Source organism: Wasmannia auropunctata, unplaced genomic scaffold (genome assembly GCF_000956235.1).
Source record: "Wasmannia auropunctata unplaced genomic scaffold, wasmannia.A_1.0 LD334262.1, whole genome shotgun sequence".
Classification (NCBI taxonomy): domain Eukaryota; kingdom Metazoa; phylum Arthropoda; class Insecta; order Hymenoptera; family Formicidae; genus Wasmannia; species Wasmannia auropunctata.
In genome coordinates, this window is record NW_012028628.1 from 45005 (window position 1) to 65555 (window position 20551).

General features: G+C 35.4%; 1 protein-coding gene across 4 annotated transcripts in view; it reads left to right on the forward strand.

The window, feature by feature from the left end:
- The first annotated feature begins 3297 nt into the window (after positions 1-3297).
- The window catches only part of LOC105458881 (octopamine receptor beta-1R-like), a 61102-nt gene continuing 43848 nt past the window's right edge, over positions 3298-20551 (forward strand). The window contains exons 1-3 of one of the 4 annotated variants that reach the window (XM_011704477.1): positions 3298-5270; positions 5385-5947; positions 14181-15421. In XM_011704477.1, coding sequence (XP_011702779.1) covers positions 14730-15421 — 692 coding nt within the window. In that variant the 5' untranslated portion in view covers positions 3298-5270; positions 5385-5947; positions 14181-14729. Of the gene's footprint in view, positions 5948-9952; positions 10017-14180; positions 15422-20551 lie in introns of those variants that run through there. The other 3 variants (XM_011704478.1, XM_011704476.1, XM_011704479.1) reach the window with 3 other exon arrangements.

Here is a 20551-nt window from a genome sequence, read left to right on the forward strand (position 1 = left end):
CGTCTAGACTCGCAACAACTTGGTACTCACGTATCGTCAGCGAGATCAGCAATAATACACGAGCAGAACTGAGGGACGCGCACGCGCTTATTGAAAGATTAAGAAACAATTATTCATATATGTTCATATTTGTTGTTCAATATATTTTATATCTAAACCGATTGTTACACGTCCCTCTCGCGCTCGGCACTGCAACGATGAAAATACATTCAACAATTTATGATATACACAACAATTGTTTTATTTGTTAATTTTTGCCAATAGGTGGATAGTTTTATTACGAGTCGCGAGCAATCGAGACGAATCGCGATGAAAGCGCGATCGTATCATCTTCGATGTATATCGTCACGCTGATAATTCTACGATACGCGATACGACGTAACGGCATTAAAAGTTTAGACGCACTTGAAGCGGAGAGATGCCCGCGCGACACGTAAAGCTTCGAAATATCACCCATCGCCGCTAAATCGAGGGAGCGTGCCGTCGACAAGGAGGCGGAGGATATATCTCGAGCCTCGGCGAAATCCGACCGCGGTACGACGAGGCGCGACACACAAGTGTTCTCTTTTCTCTCCTCTTGTTTTTTAATCCTCTGTTTTTCCGAGCGCTTCGTTCCCCCGCGACAACTTCCGACAACCGCTCCCCTTTCGCTCATGTGTGTGTATGTACGTATGTTACGTGTGTGTGAATGTTTATGTATGTGTATCTGTGTGTGCCGATCTGTTTTGTACAAATATATACAAAAGGAGCCGCCCGCGCGCGCGCGCCTAAGAAAAAAAGAGGGCACCCCTTCCCGCGAGAGGATCATCGCATGATCGTCGCGCGGAAAAGGATCCCCCCTCGAGGGCGCGTCCAGCGAGTGCCTCTGCCTGCCTTTATTCCCCTTCGCTCTTTTCTTTTTTTTTAATCGTTTAGACATAGCGAGTATGTGGTTCCTATTTTGACGGGCGTGCCTTTTTCATCGGTGAAAATGAAAAACCAAAAGGCCCTCGACTTAAGGTCTAGCGCATAAACTAAAGGCGAAAGTGGACGTTGTACAGTCGGACATTATCATATTACATAATCCGCTTGTGCGGAGGTGACTGGATGGCGCGATGTGCTCACGTGTCTTACGTGACTCTTCTACTTTTTTTTCTTGTTATTTCCCTCCTCCCCTCCCCGAAAACCGGACGCGAGCGCGTGTGTAAGGAGCGCGAGTAAAAACGCAAACGTCGTGTGCCTTCGCGAGCGAGAAACCGAAGAAACAGATAAGGTAAGACGTCGTGTTGTCTCTAGACGTCAAAAATCGTCTTTCGGAGAGATGACGATATACAACTTCGTTCACGAGAATAAAGAGAGAAAGGAAGAGAGAGAGAGAGAGAGAGAGAGAGAGAGAGAGAGAGAGAGAGAGAGAGAGAGAGGATAATATATTATAAAAAAATTAAGACTAACAAATTCATAAGAATTACAGTGTCTGAAAAAATAGATATATTTGTAAAAAACTGTTTCTTTATATTTATTTTTATATTTTATTTTCTTAGGAATTAAAAAAGTCATTCGTAAAATAAATTACAATGTTTTGTAATAAAGTGTAATTGTTGTGATAATCATACTATATAACAACAATAAATAATTTAAAAAAACACTGAAAATAATTATAACGAATGAATCGTATCTGTATTACTTCCAGATATGTTTACGAGATTTTTTTTCGTGGCGAAAACATTTTTCCTTCTCCCTAATTCACGAAAGTAACAAACCTCGTTATCGCTGTCGCTTGTTTGTACACGCGCCATGACGGATGGGGATCAAGTCGATTGGTGTGATTAATACTCGTGAGGTGGATTAATTGTCAGGGATCGCTATAACGCGTCCAGCGCAGCGGAGAGAGAAACTCCTCGATTTCACGAGAGGTGCAATCGCAAGATTTATGAAGCCGCGACGAGACAATCTAAATCTTGATAATCAAGAGAAATTATTTGCTAAATAAACAATTATCCGGCGACATTGCGAGAAGCGAAGTTATAATTTTGTCTCTTAACTCGATTTATAAATCTTTAACAGACTCGCCGGATCGAAGGTTATTTTAACGCGTAGCAAGAATTAAATTATTTATATTTACATCACGCCAAAGCAATGTCCAAATAAAGCAATCTTCGTTATAATTACTGCATACCTACGTTATTCCTCACTATTTAAACGTATTTTTGACCTTTGCCATTTATCACCCGGAAAAAATGCGCGACTTGTGGGGCATTCGGTATACATATGTGGACATTTTATCTGGCGGTCAGTCCAGTTTCTTCCGCGCGTTCCACTTTATTTTACCCTAGCTAAACTTTTTTCTGTTTTCCGCCACATGTGCTCGATACACACGCTACATGACGTATATGGATGCTTACATCTGTGTGACAAGAGGACAAGACAGACAGATACGTGTAGGAGGTGAGACAACAGGGAGATGATGGATCCCGTTTTGCATCCCGCGTCAATTTTTACGCGATTACAAAGAAACCTTGTCAAATGATTGAAACAGTTGCTCCTTTTAAAGAAAAATATCAGGAGATTGATAATCTGTGAAAAATCTTTAGGAGATTAAAACGATTAAAAAAACGCCATAAATAATTTTGATGAATCACTTGACCTGAATTTTATTTTAATTTAAAATTCACGTAAAATTCCCTAAAAAATTGCCAAAACATTTTAAACTGATGTTTCAATAAATAAAAAAAAATGGTAATTGTAATTTCTGTCCAATTTTCAGTTTGAATTTAAAAAAATTTCATTTACGTCGTTCAAAATTCTGAATGTTACAGAATTACGTTCTCTGACGAATTGACATGCCTCAGAATGAAATGTTCTTGCAAAATTACATCATAAATTAAACTATACAATATATTAAATTGTAATTAAACTTTTAATGGGATTTTAATGAGCCGATATTAACGCTTCCGAAATAGTTGATAATCGCAATAAATATCTGACCCCTGACTTCGATCCCACGTTTCGCTTTTCGCGAATTAGATTCACCCTCGCCCTCGCTCTCGCGGAGGCGGCGGACGCGGGCGTTCGCGCGGGCCGCTGAAGAACCACCCTCTTCTGTGCGGAGGAGCGACGAAGGGGATGCGCTCGAAGACTCGCTGACGAAGAGAGAGAGAGAGAGAGAGAGGGGGGAGAGAGAGAGAGAGAAGAGATGGAGAGAGAGAGAGAGAGAGAGAGAGTGGGCCGGGGTAGCGATGGAGGGATTCGGCCGAAGGTGGAAGTTGCTATGCTGTTCGACGTGGAGAGGGTGAGGGTGAGAGAGGTAGAGACAGGGTGGCGCGGTGGTGCGTCGCTGGTGGAAAGCGGGAAAGCCTCTCCGAAGCGACCACCCACAGTTCACTGCGGCCTCGCGAGCCGTGTGAGCCACAATAACGTTGGGCATTTCGTCTCGTGCCGTTCAGTCGCTCGCTCGGCTACCCTGGATACACACTCGACTTCTTCCACCATGTAAACAAAGCGCCGGGGGTGCGTACGCGTCTCCCACACACACGACGTGGATCTGAGAAACGTCCGCGATGTAACACGTGACGAGGGATCCGGGGATGGAGGCTGCTGTCAATTGCAAAAAATGAGAAAGTAAAAGTGACATTTTTCTGCAAGAATAATACGTGGTGCCGAGTGCTAAAATGGAGGTATTTCGAACCCAGGACGTGACTTTTTGCTGGCAAGATCGATGATGGTGGAAAGTTCAATTCCAATCTGCTATTCCCGTGAACATCATGATATTATTATGAGTTTACTGAGGTCGGAAGATGTTTTGCTCAAAGACTGAGGGACTTCAAGCTTCTTCTCTCGGACCGTAACAGCTGTAACAATCGTTGGATCCCGAAGATGTTCCTATCCGATAAATTCAAGATTGATGGTCCAACTTTGATTTTCATAACAAGTTCGATCTGCTAGACGTCACGACGATCGCCTACACGTGTTTCTTCCGAGAGTGTATACTCATTAATCGAATTATTAAGTTGGATATTTTGCAACAATTCTCCATTGACAAGCTTTTAAATGAAAAATTCGGAGTTATCCAAGTTGAAAAAGATCACGAGATCCGAATTTAGCTGAAGCGTTTCTCTCTCTCTCTCTTTCTCTCTCTGTTTAATCGAAACGAACAATTCACCAATCATTTCTTTCACGCCATGGCTTTCATCGGTTTTATCGTGTGCATTCGCCGCTCGTAATCGGTGATCAATTGTTGCGACTCCGATATTGCGTGACCTTCGGATATACAATCGCCATTAAACACTTCGATGAAGTGATACGTCATCCTTTCGCCTTCGAAACTATCGGATTGTAATTACATCCTTTCTGCTGGCGGAGCTAAGACGGATATAACGGATGAGGGGCTACGAGGACCCTGTTTATACTGGGACGAATTAAGTACACAGTTAACGGACATTCGAGAAGATAAACCCTGTAAACCCCATCTCCGACGGTTCTGTCGACCACGTGTTTCGTGTGATCTTCACGGTGGTGTGCGAGTGTTATGACGAGGTGTAACGGTGTGCGAAGTCTCGAGATAACGATGCTTTAAGTGTTTACCGCAAAGTCGGTAGCTATCTCCCGTTAACACACATTGGCGATCTTACACGATCATTCACGCGCATCACGTGTTACCGTCTTCAAATTCATCATCATTCCCCTAGTTGAAAAGGCGCTCGGATGTACCCTTTGTGGGGCGGGGATACCGGACAATTAACGAAAATTATCCGCTTGATAATATTTTCGACGAGATTAAATTGAGATTGATAGTTTAGGTCAAAGGCATTAATATACATGTTGTATAACAATGACACTCGGTAGAGGTATCTTGTAATTATGCAAACTATCGGGTACGATTATACGCGGCACGTTATCTGCGCTTCCTATCTGCGATGATCGCAGATATGTCAACTATGTTTGGTAACGTTTTAGTTTTCAGTTCAAAGCGATAACGCGAGTAGTCAACCGTACACAGGCATGATTTCTCATGACACTGAGCATAATAATAATTAGCACTTTCGCTACACCAGAATATTTCAAGAAAAGAAAACGGTCGAACAAAATTATTTTTCTTAACGTAATTTCTCTACGAATTTATATAAGAAATTATTTTATGTTACTTATTATAAAGACTTATTATTTGTTTCTCGTCAATGCAAAAATTATTCCTGGTTACGCCACACCGTCGATCGTATCTGATTTATTCCTAAAGTAGAATGATATAAATTAAGTAGAATAAAAAGGAATCTTCTCGACACAAAATCAAAATGGTAAGAGATAATTATTGGATTCCCTCATCAATGCAACATTGTGATTTTAATTTGAAGCATTGTTGGACACAATGCTATCATATAAATAATTTGAAACAAATTGTGATGTTATAGGTATATGATACTTGGTGGCGAAAGTGTTAATGCGGTTTCACAATCTTATTAACAATCATGATCAGAAAAACACGAACAAAAATTATCATAAACTGCGCCGTCGCAGTGTAAACGAAACAAGCTATCAATTCACCGACTCGGCCGCGTGTTTGCGCTAAGACAGGACAAACACAATTCACTCGTTCGAATATAAGCTCATAATGAAATCAAGTGTATATCGCACAATGTCACGTTTTCCCACGAACCTTGCATTAAACGACGAAGAACTTTACTTTCTTAAACGAACAGCAAAATGTGATTAAATAATCTCGATTAACTGAAAGAAACAATCGATCGATAATGACTGGAGAAATGATAATAAACGTTCGAATAATATCGAGTGTATAACCGATGAAGATGCCGTTACCCGAAATCTCTATTAATCAACGTGAAAAACATTGTGACATTATTTTCGTGCGTCGGAGAAATTGTCATGAAATTGTCATGCAAATTGACTTTCTTGCGGCGAATAGGACGCGCCGGGAGTGACTCGGAATCGGGGAACGAGCGTAGGAACTTGCAAGGTAAGATATTGACTTTCTGATGCAGCTGAAATATCGATGGGATACAAGTGTATCGAATGTTTGTTTATCTTCGATACGACATAAGTATGTTTGCATACTTATTTGGCTTTAGCTAATACGTAGTGTTTATCTTTGCGATCGCATGATCCGCCAATCTCAAACGAATGCCTGTCTCAAACGAATCGCGTCCGACGGGCACGTTAGTTAATTCGGCAAGATAAATATATATACGAATTAATTTGCTAAATTAATATCCGGTATAATTGTGTGTGTACTAAGTTTTGCGAAATGCTATAAATAGATCTACATCTAGCTACGAGACACACGAACAGTTTGTGTCTATACTGTCGAATCTCCGGAATCAATATCGTATAAAGAAGACTGCAGGTATTTGCATTCCTCACGAAAGTATTAATAAGAATTCGCAAACTCGCAAAATTAGACGTATAACGTGTAGGTACTCGTATATTTTTTTTCCATTACAGAAAATGTATTTTTAAATTTTAAAAAGGAGTAGAAGCAATCGTTTAATGAGTATTTAGCAGAATTTTATATTTTTTGTAGCATAATCTTAGGCATCGAATTCATTATTTTGATGCGTTGTTGCAATATCGCTTTATATAGGAATTCCTTTTAAATCCCCCGCTGTTACGCCGTAGCTCTCTGACATTCGAATCAATTCTCAAATTATTACTACTGTCGATAATTGAAATTTTTTTTTTTTACGGTTACATCAAACGTGTAATATGTCCGTAATGCAGGAGAGAGCAAACGCGAGTGCATTGAGTTGAATTATTTCGCGAAATGTTGAAATTTTCTGTCAGATGCCGACTGAAACAATCGCGTCGCGTTCATTCCATGCGTGCCGATCGATTTTCGATGTGGCTGACATAAATGTGAGAGCTGCCTCTACCTTGAAACTCATTATTGCTCATATATGTAGCTATTTTCATCATTATGTTTTAGCTGCCGAGAATAAACAATTGCAGTGTTTATTGTTTATTCATTCACCGTGCAGTAAAATTCATCTCCTTGATCTAAAAATCTCATCTTTCTCTTTCTCATCTTTCTCAATAACACAGCAAAAGTTGCAAAAGTAGAATTTTATTTTTAACTTTAATTTGATAGACACATAAAATTTTATTTTTAATTTTATAGATACATTAATTAATTATAATTAAATTAATAATTAACAAATAAATTACGGGTAACTTTTTAGTTTGCTGGTTAGCTATGCTCAACATAATTACAGTTCACATTATAATTAAAACATTTTTTGCTATCCCCATTACGACTTTTAAAGTTTGTAATTATATACACGTTAATTATTAATTTGACGTTTATAATTGTATATGAAACTCTGCCGTGCAAATTGTCTGGGGTTCGGTCACAGTTTGTCAGTAAATTTGCTTTACAAACAAATTAAAGCTATCATTAAATCGTAAAAATAATTTCAGAAAAATTAAAAAGATAAATAATAATAAAAATTAGATAAATTAATTACTTTAAAACTATACTTCGAGACAATATATTGCACCGTGGATTTTAAATTTACTGGAAAATAATTTTACGAAGCTACAACCTGTGGCTAAATTACGTATGCTTCGAGGAAATCAATTCGCCTTTGAAATTTTCATAAGGTTACGGTGTCGCGCGGTTGTCAAAGGCGTCGCGCGATGCCTTTCTGCGATCTGATTAACGTAACATACACGTACGATACACGCTCAAATGCCGTACGACAGCGGTAAATAGCAAACTAAATGTAATAATAGAAGCGAGTTCTTACCTAAGCGCAGAATAGAGCACATTTAGCGTTGTAAAGCTTCTCGTGTTATATATGATAAAGACGCAACGAGATTACGGCGATGCCAGTGACCTTGTATTGCAGACAAAGAATTGCAAATATGATTTAAATATTAATAATGCAATTATTACATAGTGAGAATCTATAATAATATAATATATGAGACTATATGATATATATATTACGTTGGAGAATCTATATTATATAATGTGTTAATGTATATAATATCTGTAGATATAAATTTAATTACTTTAATAATATTGTATTAAATGTAATAGAATATTCGAGTTTTCTCTCTCTCTCTCTCTCTCTCTCTCGAGTAAATATAATATAAAAGCTTCGGAATTACATATTTCCATGTATTTTGCATATTTCTAGTTATAATTTTTCTTTTTTTATGTATATATATATATATATATATATATATATGTATACGCACAATATTTTTTACATACCATTAGCATATTTGTATGTCGCTAGAAAAATATAATTTTACACGTGCTCGACGATGTTCTGACAGGAATATCACGAAGCCATTTAACATGGTTTCGACTTTTTAACGAGTTCTTGTTTTAAAATTCACGTTAACTTTCCAAGTCTCATCGTGCATTATTCACTTCTGCAATTTCTTATTACGAGAGTTCAGCCGCGTTCTACACAAAGATTCGGTCGTAAATTTCCATACTTGCGAATCTTATTATCGTTATTTGAATAAAAGTTGCGTACTACACGCGATTGGCCGTTTTTATTCGCGAATTAAAATTCGCCTTACTTCGAATTCGAAGATCCGTAGAATTTCCATTCGCGATTCCACCGCAAATTGTCATCTGAACTTTGCAGCTATTTTTGCCTGGAGTAAAAACCTGATTTTACATTCAAGTCATGAAAATAGTCGAGAAAATATAAGAGAGACAATAATAGAAAATTGCTAGAATAGAACATTAATAAATTATAGTACAAAATATATATGAAATACATAAATACAAAATATATGTAATAATATCTAAATAATTTTTTAGCTATATCGTATTTATATGAAACGTATATTTTTATCTTCTTTTGGGCGCCACATATCGTTTCGAATCATTCCACATTCACGCTAAAATTGGTGGTGCATTAAAGATGGCGAATCCGGGCTGTTGCGCGGAATCGCGTCGCGGAAACGGAAATCGCAATTCGCGAACGACATCTCGTATTTCGCGCTCGTATTTCGTACTCGTATTTCGCGTTCGTATCGCGGCAAAAACGCAGAAATGATGTTGGCGGCGGTATGCCTCTATGATTACACTAGTAAAACATCCACACGTTTGATCCGACGTGGTAAGGTGAGCCGTTTTTCGGGAAATCCTAGAAGCTTGATACATAATTTATCGTAAAATGAGATTATAGAATAAAATATATAGAACCGCGTCTCTATATTTGCACCCGCGGTTAGAATATTTTAATTCCCCTTCGTTTCGGGTCAACTTCATACCGCGCGCCGCGCCGCGGTTCAGGTTGCTCCGACAACCGCCGTGAAGTTGACACCGCGGCCGACGTCAGTTCGCGTCGAAGATGGCGAGAAGACGCGCGCGCTCCTCGCTCCTTTCGACGCGGGGATTCGGAATATTACGCGGCATCGTGCCGCAGAAGTGCAAATTGCTGATCGCGGACGGCGCTTCGTGTTTCGTACTCGTGTTTCGCGCTCGTATTTCGCGACGTACGTTGCACAAACGCGGAAATGGCAGCGGCGACGGCGACGGCGACGCGGACGGGGCGACGCGACGGTGTGCCCTGCAGTCACGCCAGTGGAACATCGTTTGATCCGACGCGTGAAGGCGTATACGAGTATATACATATATTGCAAAATAAAGTTTACGCGCAACTGGAATACGTAGAATCATATATCTGTACACAAACAGCATTTCCCTTTCTCTTCCCTGTCGAGCGAATTTCACGTCGGGGGTTTAGTTAGATATTCTCTCGATATTCTCTTTGAAATCGGTGACGATGCCGCGGCAGACGGCGCGATCGAGCGCGCGCGGTTCATTTGCACGCTTCCTCGCAGTTGTGCGAAAATCCGACGGGGAGTCGTGTAAACGGAAATGGCGATTTACAAACGGCGCCTCGTACTTTGCAGCACGCGTGCGCGCATGTCGTACTCGTGTTACGCTCTCGTATTTCGTGGCATGTACGGAAATGACGGCGACGGCGACGGCAATACTTTATGTTCGCGCTAGTGGAACATCCGCGCGTTTGAGCCGACGAGAAGTGAAGCAAAGTGAGGTAAGCCGGCTTTACGATGTCGACGTACGTTCATTTTCCTTTCGTGTTTCGTATTACGAAGCCTTCGCTCTACCTACAAAGCTACCGGATCTTATTAAATCTTGGTGATTGTTCGTCTTTTGAATTATTCTCTGCGTACTTTTCTCAGATATTAAGAAACGTGGTTGTGCTACGTAATGTATAATATAAACATATATATACATATATATACATATATGTGTGTATATGTATATAATATCTATCTTGTGCTATCCTTCTTGAAATATAATAAAGAAATATAGAAATGTACATTTAACTTAAATATTAAAATATATTGTTTAATATTTAATACAGTATTTATCTATATGTAATTATCCATTTTTTTAAATTATTTTTAAAAAATTTAAAAAAAATATATATATTATTTAAGCAGTATATTAAATAAATAAATAAATACTTTTTTAGATTTGTGTTCAAATTTTAATAAAACAGTATTGTATATATTTTTTGTTAGAAATATAATAAAAACTTAAAATTACACATATTTATTTATTATCGCTTCTAATTTTCTTGTGCATCGAAAATTTATTAAAATATATTATTATTTGTAACTTACAAGTAAAATTATAAATGTAATTCAAAACTATAAATTATAATTAGATAAATATATTAAGGTGGTTTTATCGTTCAACGCCAACTCAATAGTGTGTTGTCACATAAACGTCACACAATTGCATATGTACAGTCTATGCAAAATGTTTTTATTGAATTATTAGTCAAATGGAGGGATTAACTTTTGACTGGGACTTGCTCGATAAAACCACCTTAAGGTAAAATTAGAAAATAATATATATATATATATATATATAATGATAAAAACGTAAAAATATAAAACTAATTATAATAAAAAATTATTATAAATAAATATAATTTGTACAATTTTAGAAATGAAAAGAATGTATGACATAATATTATTAGTGGACAAGATATAATTGTAAAAAAAAGTGCAGCGCAAATTGCATTCAAACGATCGTGATATTTAGGTAATTATTTCACGCTAACAATTACATTACACGTTTCGTGTTCCGGGAAATTATTAGTCGGGTTAATAACAAGCCAAGCGATTTTTCTCACGTGAGAAAAATTATTCGTGAATCAACTTTTCCACCGTCGTCGCGAAATTTTTATCATCACGCGATGAAGCGAGTGTCTGTGTATAACTTCACGAAAATTTTTCCCTTTTTTTTCATCGAGATTGTCGACTGTCACTGAATTTTTCAGGACAGTTATGGAATTCCAGCGGCGACATTTCGCGCGTTTCGCGAATATGATTAGCTCGACAATATATTGCATATGAAAATTTGATGTATATTTTTCACTCAGGTCACTTTATTCAATTTTATCCTGGATTTCTGCAGTTTTATTTAAGTAATGTAAAAGTTTATAGTTGAATTTTTGTAGCAATACGTTATTATTTTTCTGTCTACTTTTCTCTGAAACAAGTAAAAATCAGTAATCTGGAAAAGTATATATAATATTTGACAATAATATTGTTTAATTCAATAATTACGTATTATCGTCAAATTATTAGGTTTATTAATAATTATTATATATTTTTCGTTTACTCCACTGAAAACAAATTTCTTCATTAATTCTTCATTTATAGTAACTTTTTTTAAAATTAAATTGTGAGAACAAAAGTCAAGAATAAATTTTTAATAGAATATTGAGATTGAAAGAATATTTAAAATACGTTAAAAATAGGAAACTCATCACTAACGTACCTATAGTGCACGAACATCTTCGTTATGGACAAGTCGACAAATTATTTAGAGAATTCATGGATGAAAACTCGCCGCAGATCTAGGACACTCTGTGTTGGACAGATCTATAAATATCGAGAGAAATATTTCATGTTACGGTCGCAAATAAATATTGCGTCCGATTTTAATCTGGCTTGTACCGAAATAGATAGAACAGCCGATAGAATCGGAACTCTTTAGAGAGGTAAATTTCTTAATGCGGCGTTGCGAGGGAACGTCAATAATATATATTCCGTCATCCTACATATTTCAATCCGGTTTGTCACGGTAAAGGATTTTCTCGCGTTTGGCCGTAGGAATCGTTCGTTTTTAGATGCGCTTTTCTGTACTCCCTGCATATATATATGTATGAAATGACACAGACAGGTATAGAAGTGTAGAAGTATAAGAGTGATGAAGAGTGCAACTAAAATGGACGACCTTATATTTATAGAACTATATTTTTGAAACGAATACGTCTTTTATCTATTTCGAGGACATGTTGACGTTAGTAAGAAGAATATGCATATCTATAATAATTATTATTATAGATATCGTATTATAGGGCGACTATGATGTATTTTCGATAACGCTTCTATTTATCGCATTCATTTATTGAACGTATTTTCTATCGCTGTTTACGTAACTTTAAGATATTTATTTATTAAATACTACCTCGTTTATCATTACCCTACCGTCGTTTACGTTATTATTCTTAATCATTTCTATATATTCATGATAGTTAAATTTTCACGGGATGACGCCGTAATGATTAAATTCTAAATTGTGAGAATTTCAAATAGCATTTAAGCGTTATACGGACGTTCGGCCGCGTGTAAATTTGTGTTTGTTGTTTCTATTATAGCCGATATACACATATCGCTTTAGCATTAGATCGTATTGTCACGACTTGTTATCCGCGTGCGCCTCGCGTAGATCCTCGTGTAAATCCAATTTCGACAGAACATACGAGCATATTCCTGCGGTAAATCAACGGCCTTTTAACGCGGATTATGTGCTCGTACATCGCCAGAATACGTCTAAATACACTGACTGTGGATAATTCAAATTATTTGGAATATTTACGACGGAGAGGGATTTATCCAGTGGCAAATTTACCTACCTACACTAGTTGAATCCTAAGTACAGCAATTCAAATATTGCAAATTTAAATCTCAGAGATCTCAAAACGTTACAAGTTAAACATCACAATTTTTAACTAAACTTGTAAAATTAGTTAATTACACAGACGTAAAATTCCTATTGCTTATTTACACATACACTTTCTTGGATAAAATCAATAAAATTTAAATTAAAATACCCAATTAATAATTAAATTTTTTAAAATTAATTAATAAAATTCAAATCATTAGAATATATAGAAACGTTTATTTTAACAGTGTGACAGTTTCTTTAACTAAAAATCGACTTTAAAAATTATAAAGTTATTATAATATACAAAAAAGAATAAGCACGAAATTTTAATAATAATGTTATGAGAATTTAAATCTCAGGCGTTTATAAACATTGATTAATTTTTAATTAGCCTTAAAAAAGCCGTGTTATTGCCCGAATAAACGAGAATCCGGAGACGTGGAACGTGGTTCCTTCAACAATGAAACTATTGGAATTTCTAGATCCCCAAACATTAGCCAATTTTTAATTAACCAACTTTGATGAAGTATATTGCAAAGAGTAAGCGAATAACATGTTTTTATCTACAATGACGTCATTGAAAGTAAAATGTCATGAGTTTTATGAATAATAAACAATTTTTAATTAATTTTAATTATTTTTAATAAGGTATTATTGTTATATGGGATAAGCAGAACCGTGTTCTTTAGTAGCAAAACTATTGGAATTGAAAATTCAAACTCCAGAGATGACAATGTTTAATTAACTAACTTTATTAAAGTTATATTAACGCGAAAATAGACTGAGCAAAATAACGTTTCTCCTAACAGAGCAATTATTAAAATTAAAAGTCACTAAAGTTATTAACAATAAATCATGTTTCACTAACTTAAAATATTTATCAAAATTTTTTTAAAATTAATTTTAAATACGATAGGTCATTTTTGAGATTATTTTCAAAATTCGTACGTAAAAGACAAGAGCATTCGTTATTATATCTTCTACAAATTGATCTTTTATATTATTTATTTATATGAATTAATTTAGAATTATTAATTTAAAAGTTGTTTCACACGTTGCGATATGTCGCAAAAATAAATACAAATATTCTAATATATATACAAATCGAGTACACAGTTATGGATACACAAAACTTGTAAATATGTAAGACTGGAATTTCGCATACATTTAACATTGTTGCAGTGTTTACTTCGTTTTATATTCATATTTGTGCATATTTTGTTCGCAGGTTATCGTTGCATGAAGACACTTTAAAATCTGTGAAAAATGTGCCGCATGAAAATCCCATTTGGACGTCAGTTCGGAATTCGGAAGAAAATTCTAGTCTGTGACTGTCCAAAATAACCAGCAACAGCAAAATATAAGGAGAGAAACTTTGCTGCAATCATGATTATGATCGCAAGGAAAATCTATATAAACGGACAATCATTAGCTCAAGAAGACCCAAGTATACGAAGCGCCTAGAAGCTCAAGTACCAATTTACCCAAGTAGTTTAACAGAGCTTATTTTCCGAAATGCACTCTCGCCTAATTTCCTTATTTTGTATCTTACTGACAAGTGAGTCACATAAAACTCCGAAGTAAATCATCTTAGATGGAGCAAATTAAGAACCTCGCGATCTACAACGTCGCCTAGGCGGAACCATAACTCGACTTTTGTAAATGGATCGATCGCAGCACGTCAGCTATATCAAGGAAGAAGCGGAAGAAGGCGAGAAAGAAGTCGTCGAACGACGGTAGCCAGTCGAAACGTAAGAAAAACCCCGAGTTCCTCAAGATGAGCTTCAACGAGACGGATGCGAACAGCACCGCGAACAATTCCCTTCTCGACACCGGCCAACGAAACATCGAGGACGTCCTCCTGCTAACTTTCAAAGCCTTCATTATGATATTCATCATCCTCTGCGCGATCCTCGGCAATCTATTGGTCATCGTCTCGGTGATGAGGCATCGCAAGCTCCGGGTGATCACCAATTACTTCGTGGTCTCGCTGGCCCTGGCGGACATGCTAGTGGCGTTGTTCGCCATGACGTTCAACGCTTCCGTGGAACTTTTCGGACGTTGGTTATTCGGGTATTTCATGTGCGACGTGTGGAACTCGCTGGACGTCTTCTTCAGCACCGTCAGCATCCTCCACCTTTGCTGCATCAGCGTCGACAGATATTACGCGATCGTCCAGCCGTTGGACTATCCGTTAATCATGACGAACGTGAGACTGGGAACCATGCTGAGCGTCGTATGGTGTTCCCCGACTGTTATGAGCTTCCTACCGATCTTCGCGGGGTGGTATGCTACGAAGGAGCATCTGGAAGACAGGAGGAACACTCCGGATCAGTGTTCGTTCGAAGTCAACAAGTTCTATGCCATCGTCAGTTCCAGCGTGAGCTTTTGGGTGCCGGGTATAATCATGATCGCGATGTACTACAAGATTTATCGCGAGGCCGATCGTCAGGAGCGCATGCTGTATCGGTGAGTCGTTTCCTCAATCTCTTGTTAGTACTATTATTACGGATGAAACTTTAGATCCTGATTAATTAATATCTTCAGCCAGTATAATAAGCCCTTAAAAATCTTATTTTTATAAATTTCTAATTAATATTAATACTACGTAAAGCGTGAGATGAGAGATTACATTTTTATCGTCTTTGAACAACAATTCATCATTAATTTCTCTTATCGCTATAAGTATAATATAATATAGGAACGTGAAATTAATAATTATAGTAAATTTATTATCGCGTATTACATAAACGTGAATAAAAAAAGTGCATAAATCAATGTTTTATCATAGAAAAATCTTTTGTATCAAAAATATCTTGTTAGGCGTGAAATATGGACATACATATTTTCTGCTACTTACATTTTCTGCTACATTGCGTAAATAATATAATTTGACAAACGTGGCGTATATTTGAAATATGATCGCTCGTTTGTCACTTTAGCTACTTTCTCAAATTATCCGTTGTCAAATAATCTAATGTAAGGATATAGCAAGTGTGTTGTTACAATGGTTGGACGATATGTGGTCATTAAATCTCCGAAAGCACTTTTATATTTGGAAGAGGAAAAAAGAGGGTGGGAAAGAGAGAGAGAGAGAGAGAGAGAGAGAGAGGAGAGAAAAAGAAGAAATGAAAAAGAAAGAACTTGCCATTAGTTTCTTCCAAAAGAATTCCAGTTCCATCCAAAAGATGCTCCCGAAAGCTTCGTGCTGTTCTTGAATGTCCAATTAGAGTAAAAGGCGCGAAAAAAGGTAGAGACGAGTGGTCGACCAACAACAAATGTACTTTTCAAGAGGAAGAGAGAAAAAAAGTATTTCGAAATAATGCTTCGCTATTCGTTCCCGTATTGTGCAACTTGCACGTCATTACAAGCTTTAAATCCTTCTTTTTATTAAACAAAATTTTTAATATACATATAATAATAATAATAATAATATAATATTGTAGTAATAACGTTTATATATAATACGACTGTTGTTTCGTTGCGTCAGGATAGTAATTTCATATTTTTTCAATTTTACTCGGCAAATACGGTCTACATTTTAGCAGAAGTAAATTTGAATCACAATTACAAACGCAAGGGACTGATTGCCAATAAAAATAACACTTTCCAACAGTTATTTTTGTCGTGAGCGATGCTATCTTCGCTTTATAGTTTTCCGCGTTCGATCGATGCGGCTCTCGGCTCGCGTCTTGCGCGACCTTGCCGCAAAGTTTTCTGTATTTTCATAAATTACATATCCGCGGTACGTCGCGTGTTCGCTCTTTATACTATAACGCGGACCACGTCGCGCTTCGCGCACACACGTCATTCCGTCGCACTTTGAATGCGCCACCAAGACACCCCGTCCCGTTTATGAATGCCAACGGGAAAATGCGAATGCGGAATAAAATGAAAATTTAGCGTTGCTCGCGAATTAGCTGTATTAGCTGTCAAAGGAATCACCGAAACGAAATATAAAATTATGGCTTAATAATTGAAACGCGTAAGAGTATCTTCTAATTCTAATTCTATTTGAATTCAATAATTTTATAAAAATTAGAAAAACTAAAAATTAAAAGATATCAAGCATTGAGTTTTAGTTGATTTTTAATGTAATATAATAAAAGTTACTAAAAATAGCTTTATCCTAATTTAAAAATAACGTTTATTTAAATGTTAAAGTAACATGTATTTGAATATTCCATTAATGTATTTTTTAAATATTGAACTTTTGAAGTGACGTCTATTTAAATTCGATATTTTAATAATTATTAATGCTTCGACATTTTTATAAACAATAAAATAGTCATCCTTTGTTCGTCACAGTTTGCAGTGCTGTTAATTAAAGATTTTTGTAAATAAGGGTTTCACGTGGGTTGATTAAAAAGTCGACTAGCAATCGAGATGACTTGAATTTAAAAATAAAATCTAGACTTTCGTAATCTGGATTAAAATCACACCACAAAACTTTCAGTTTTGTGATGTAAATAAATGCAAAGTGCCAGAGATTAGTTCCATTTAACATATGAGCGACAATAGGAAAATGTGAATTGAATGAAATGGAAATTTCATGTCGCTCTCGAATTTGCTGTGTTCGCAAATGTTAAAGAAGTTGCTGAGACATCGACGAAGCCGTGGTTTGCAAAATATCAATTTAAAAAAAAAATTATGTACGGTTTTCACATTATTCAATTATAAATGATGAATAACGTAAACCGCGAATAAAATGAGAAAGATTTCAACAAATATATAGTTCCGTTTCAAAATTTGATTTCAAATCTAATTTTGTGATTAATAAATGTGTCATTTGTGTGTACACGCAAAGTGACGTTTAAAATTTTAACAGATTATCGTGACAATCTCATTATCATATTTAGCACGAAATTAAAGTCATGTTGGTCAGCACATTACAGTAAATTTGCCCTAACAATAAGTGACTCTGACGTTTTCAATATCATCGCGAGTTGCAATCTTCGAAGCGGGATTGTCTTGTCTACTGACGATTTCAATCTGAACCAGTTCTGGATGTGGTGCCAAAACTGATATCGCTCAGTGTCGCGTTGAGAGACGAGTATCAGTTTTGCGTCTCGCTTTTGCGGGAGCGCGCCGTAAATTTCGCAAAATCGATTGTGACTGGCGAGCTGGAAAGCCACATTCGGTTTACGAATGTGTGCAACATGTTTGCAGCATGTTGTAACGGGTTTAGAAACAACGCACTACGTGATATTTACAAAATGTCATAAACGTAGACCGAATAAAACATTTTATTCGAATGTTCGCAAATTTTCCGCAGTTTGTTTTCGTTTTAAAATTATTCGGCTTGAATATATTAATCTAAAATTTAAATTTGATGAAGAGCCATCGAAAGATTTGTAATTTCGAATGATAAAATTTTGTGTCAAAAATTCTTCAATTTAAAATAAAAGGAAGTTACTTTGTGAAATGCGAGAAAAATGTTTATATTGTTATCTTAAACTTTAATAAAAAATGGAATTTAGAAACAATTTAAACTAAAATTTAAAAACATTTTCTAAATTTTTATTTGCTTTAAATTAAAAATTATTTAATTCAAATATGTTAATTAGAAATTTAATCTTTAAGGTGTATGTACATATGTCAAAATTTTAAAATTTATACAATTTTTTTATACAAAGAAATATTTTATACATAGAAAAAAGAGAACTGACATATATAAAAGATTGTAAGTAATATATTATAGTAATATATACATATTTCTCTTTTCTATTTTTAAATAAAATTTTTCTGAAAACAGTGATGGCAAATTTCGCCCATTTTTTGGACCTCGAATTTCAAACTTTTTTCATGGCAAATAGTACTATTAGATGAAACATTAATCCCAGTAAAATTTCAAAATGAGCATAGGCACGGTTCCGAAAATACAAGGGGGTGAAAGTAATGATTTCCACGAAAGTGATGAGAAACCATCATCACTTTCACTCCTTCATATCTCCGGAATCATACCTCATCTTAAAATTTCTCTAGAATTAATGTTACATGTATAGTACTATTTGGCATAAAGAAAGGTTTGAAATTTGAGTTCTAAAAAATGGGTCTTTTAAAATGGCGAAAAAACAGATCTTTTTACCATTTACTCTTTAAAAATGCTTAAATAATTTTGTGAACTACTGTATCTGTACTTCAATTTTATTTTACTTTAACGAGTGCAATTCTGGCGTGTCTAAATACATTACTGATTGATCGGTTTCCAGTTCCGTTCCCATTCCTAAATTCGCAAGAAAGCTCTGATGCACGAGACAAAGCTTTAATGAGCAGCCTAACTGCATCTTAAGAATAATTTCGCGTTCCAGTTTACGCTCAAGAGGCTCTTCTTAGTCGAGAAGTGCTTTCTCGCGATCGAACTTGTCCCGTGTCGGCGCAATCTCTCCAACTGTCATTGGCTTTTGCGCGGCGTCATGTATATACGGCGTCCAATTATTCGTACAATTAAACTTGAGAGACCGCATCTCTCGACACGGTGATGTGCTTCGTCGAATAATTAACGTTGGAGATCAAACACATAACGGAAATATGATGATGTGGCAAAATCGCTATTTCTAACCGAGGCGAATAATTAAAATTTCTCATTTTTCGACACAAAATGCGTTACATTGGATATCTTCTTCTAAAATCTTTTTTTCTCCTTATAGTTGGAATTATTTCTTTAAGTTAGTAGTTTAAAATTTGGCTGTACTTTTAATTGATTAATTTAACGTGAAAAAATGTTTTAATTTAATTAGATTTTTTAAATATTTTTATTTTTTGTTTTGGATTAATAGTTATGAATAATTGATTGTTTAAAACTAATAGATATATCGATTTTTTCATTAAAAAAAATCTGTTTTATATCCAAAAATGATATTGGATAGTGAGACATTTCATGTAGATTTTATATGAATTCTGAACAACATAAATGTGTAAAACACATAAAAGCACATCAAAAATTTAAATTCTCTCTTCTACATATTTTCCCAATTTTCTTACATTTTGGTATTCTTTGTGGAATATTATAATATCATAAATAAATCATAATGCTGTCATAATATCTTTGTTATGAAGATGTTATTTTAACAAACATGTCAATAAAGATGAGAGAGATTTATATATGCGTAGGGAGAACCCCGAACATGTGTCAGAATGCGCAAACATGCTCAGACAAGCAATTTAAATGCATGAAGGTGATTGAAGTTATGCAAGCGATGCCTAATTCGACTTTAAAATTTAACAAGATGCAGCACGAAAAAAAATTTGCATAATTTACACAATCTGCAATTGCCGTAAATTTCATGATTAAAACAATCAACTTAACGAAGATAACAAAAAATAAAAGATATATAAATAATAAAAATAAAATATAGAAGTATCTCATGTTTCTACATATTTTATTTTTATTATTTATATACATTATCTATATTTTATGTAGAAAATAAAAACAATATACAGCAAGATATAAAAGAATTAATTTTTTAATAAGTTGTTTTTCGAATGTAGGTAGGAAATAAAATTTAATATATAAATATTATAATTAAAAAAATATATATATATATATAAATTAAAAATTTCATTTACTTGTAAAAGTTTCAAGGCACACAGGGGATA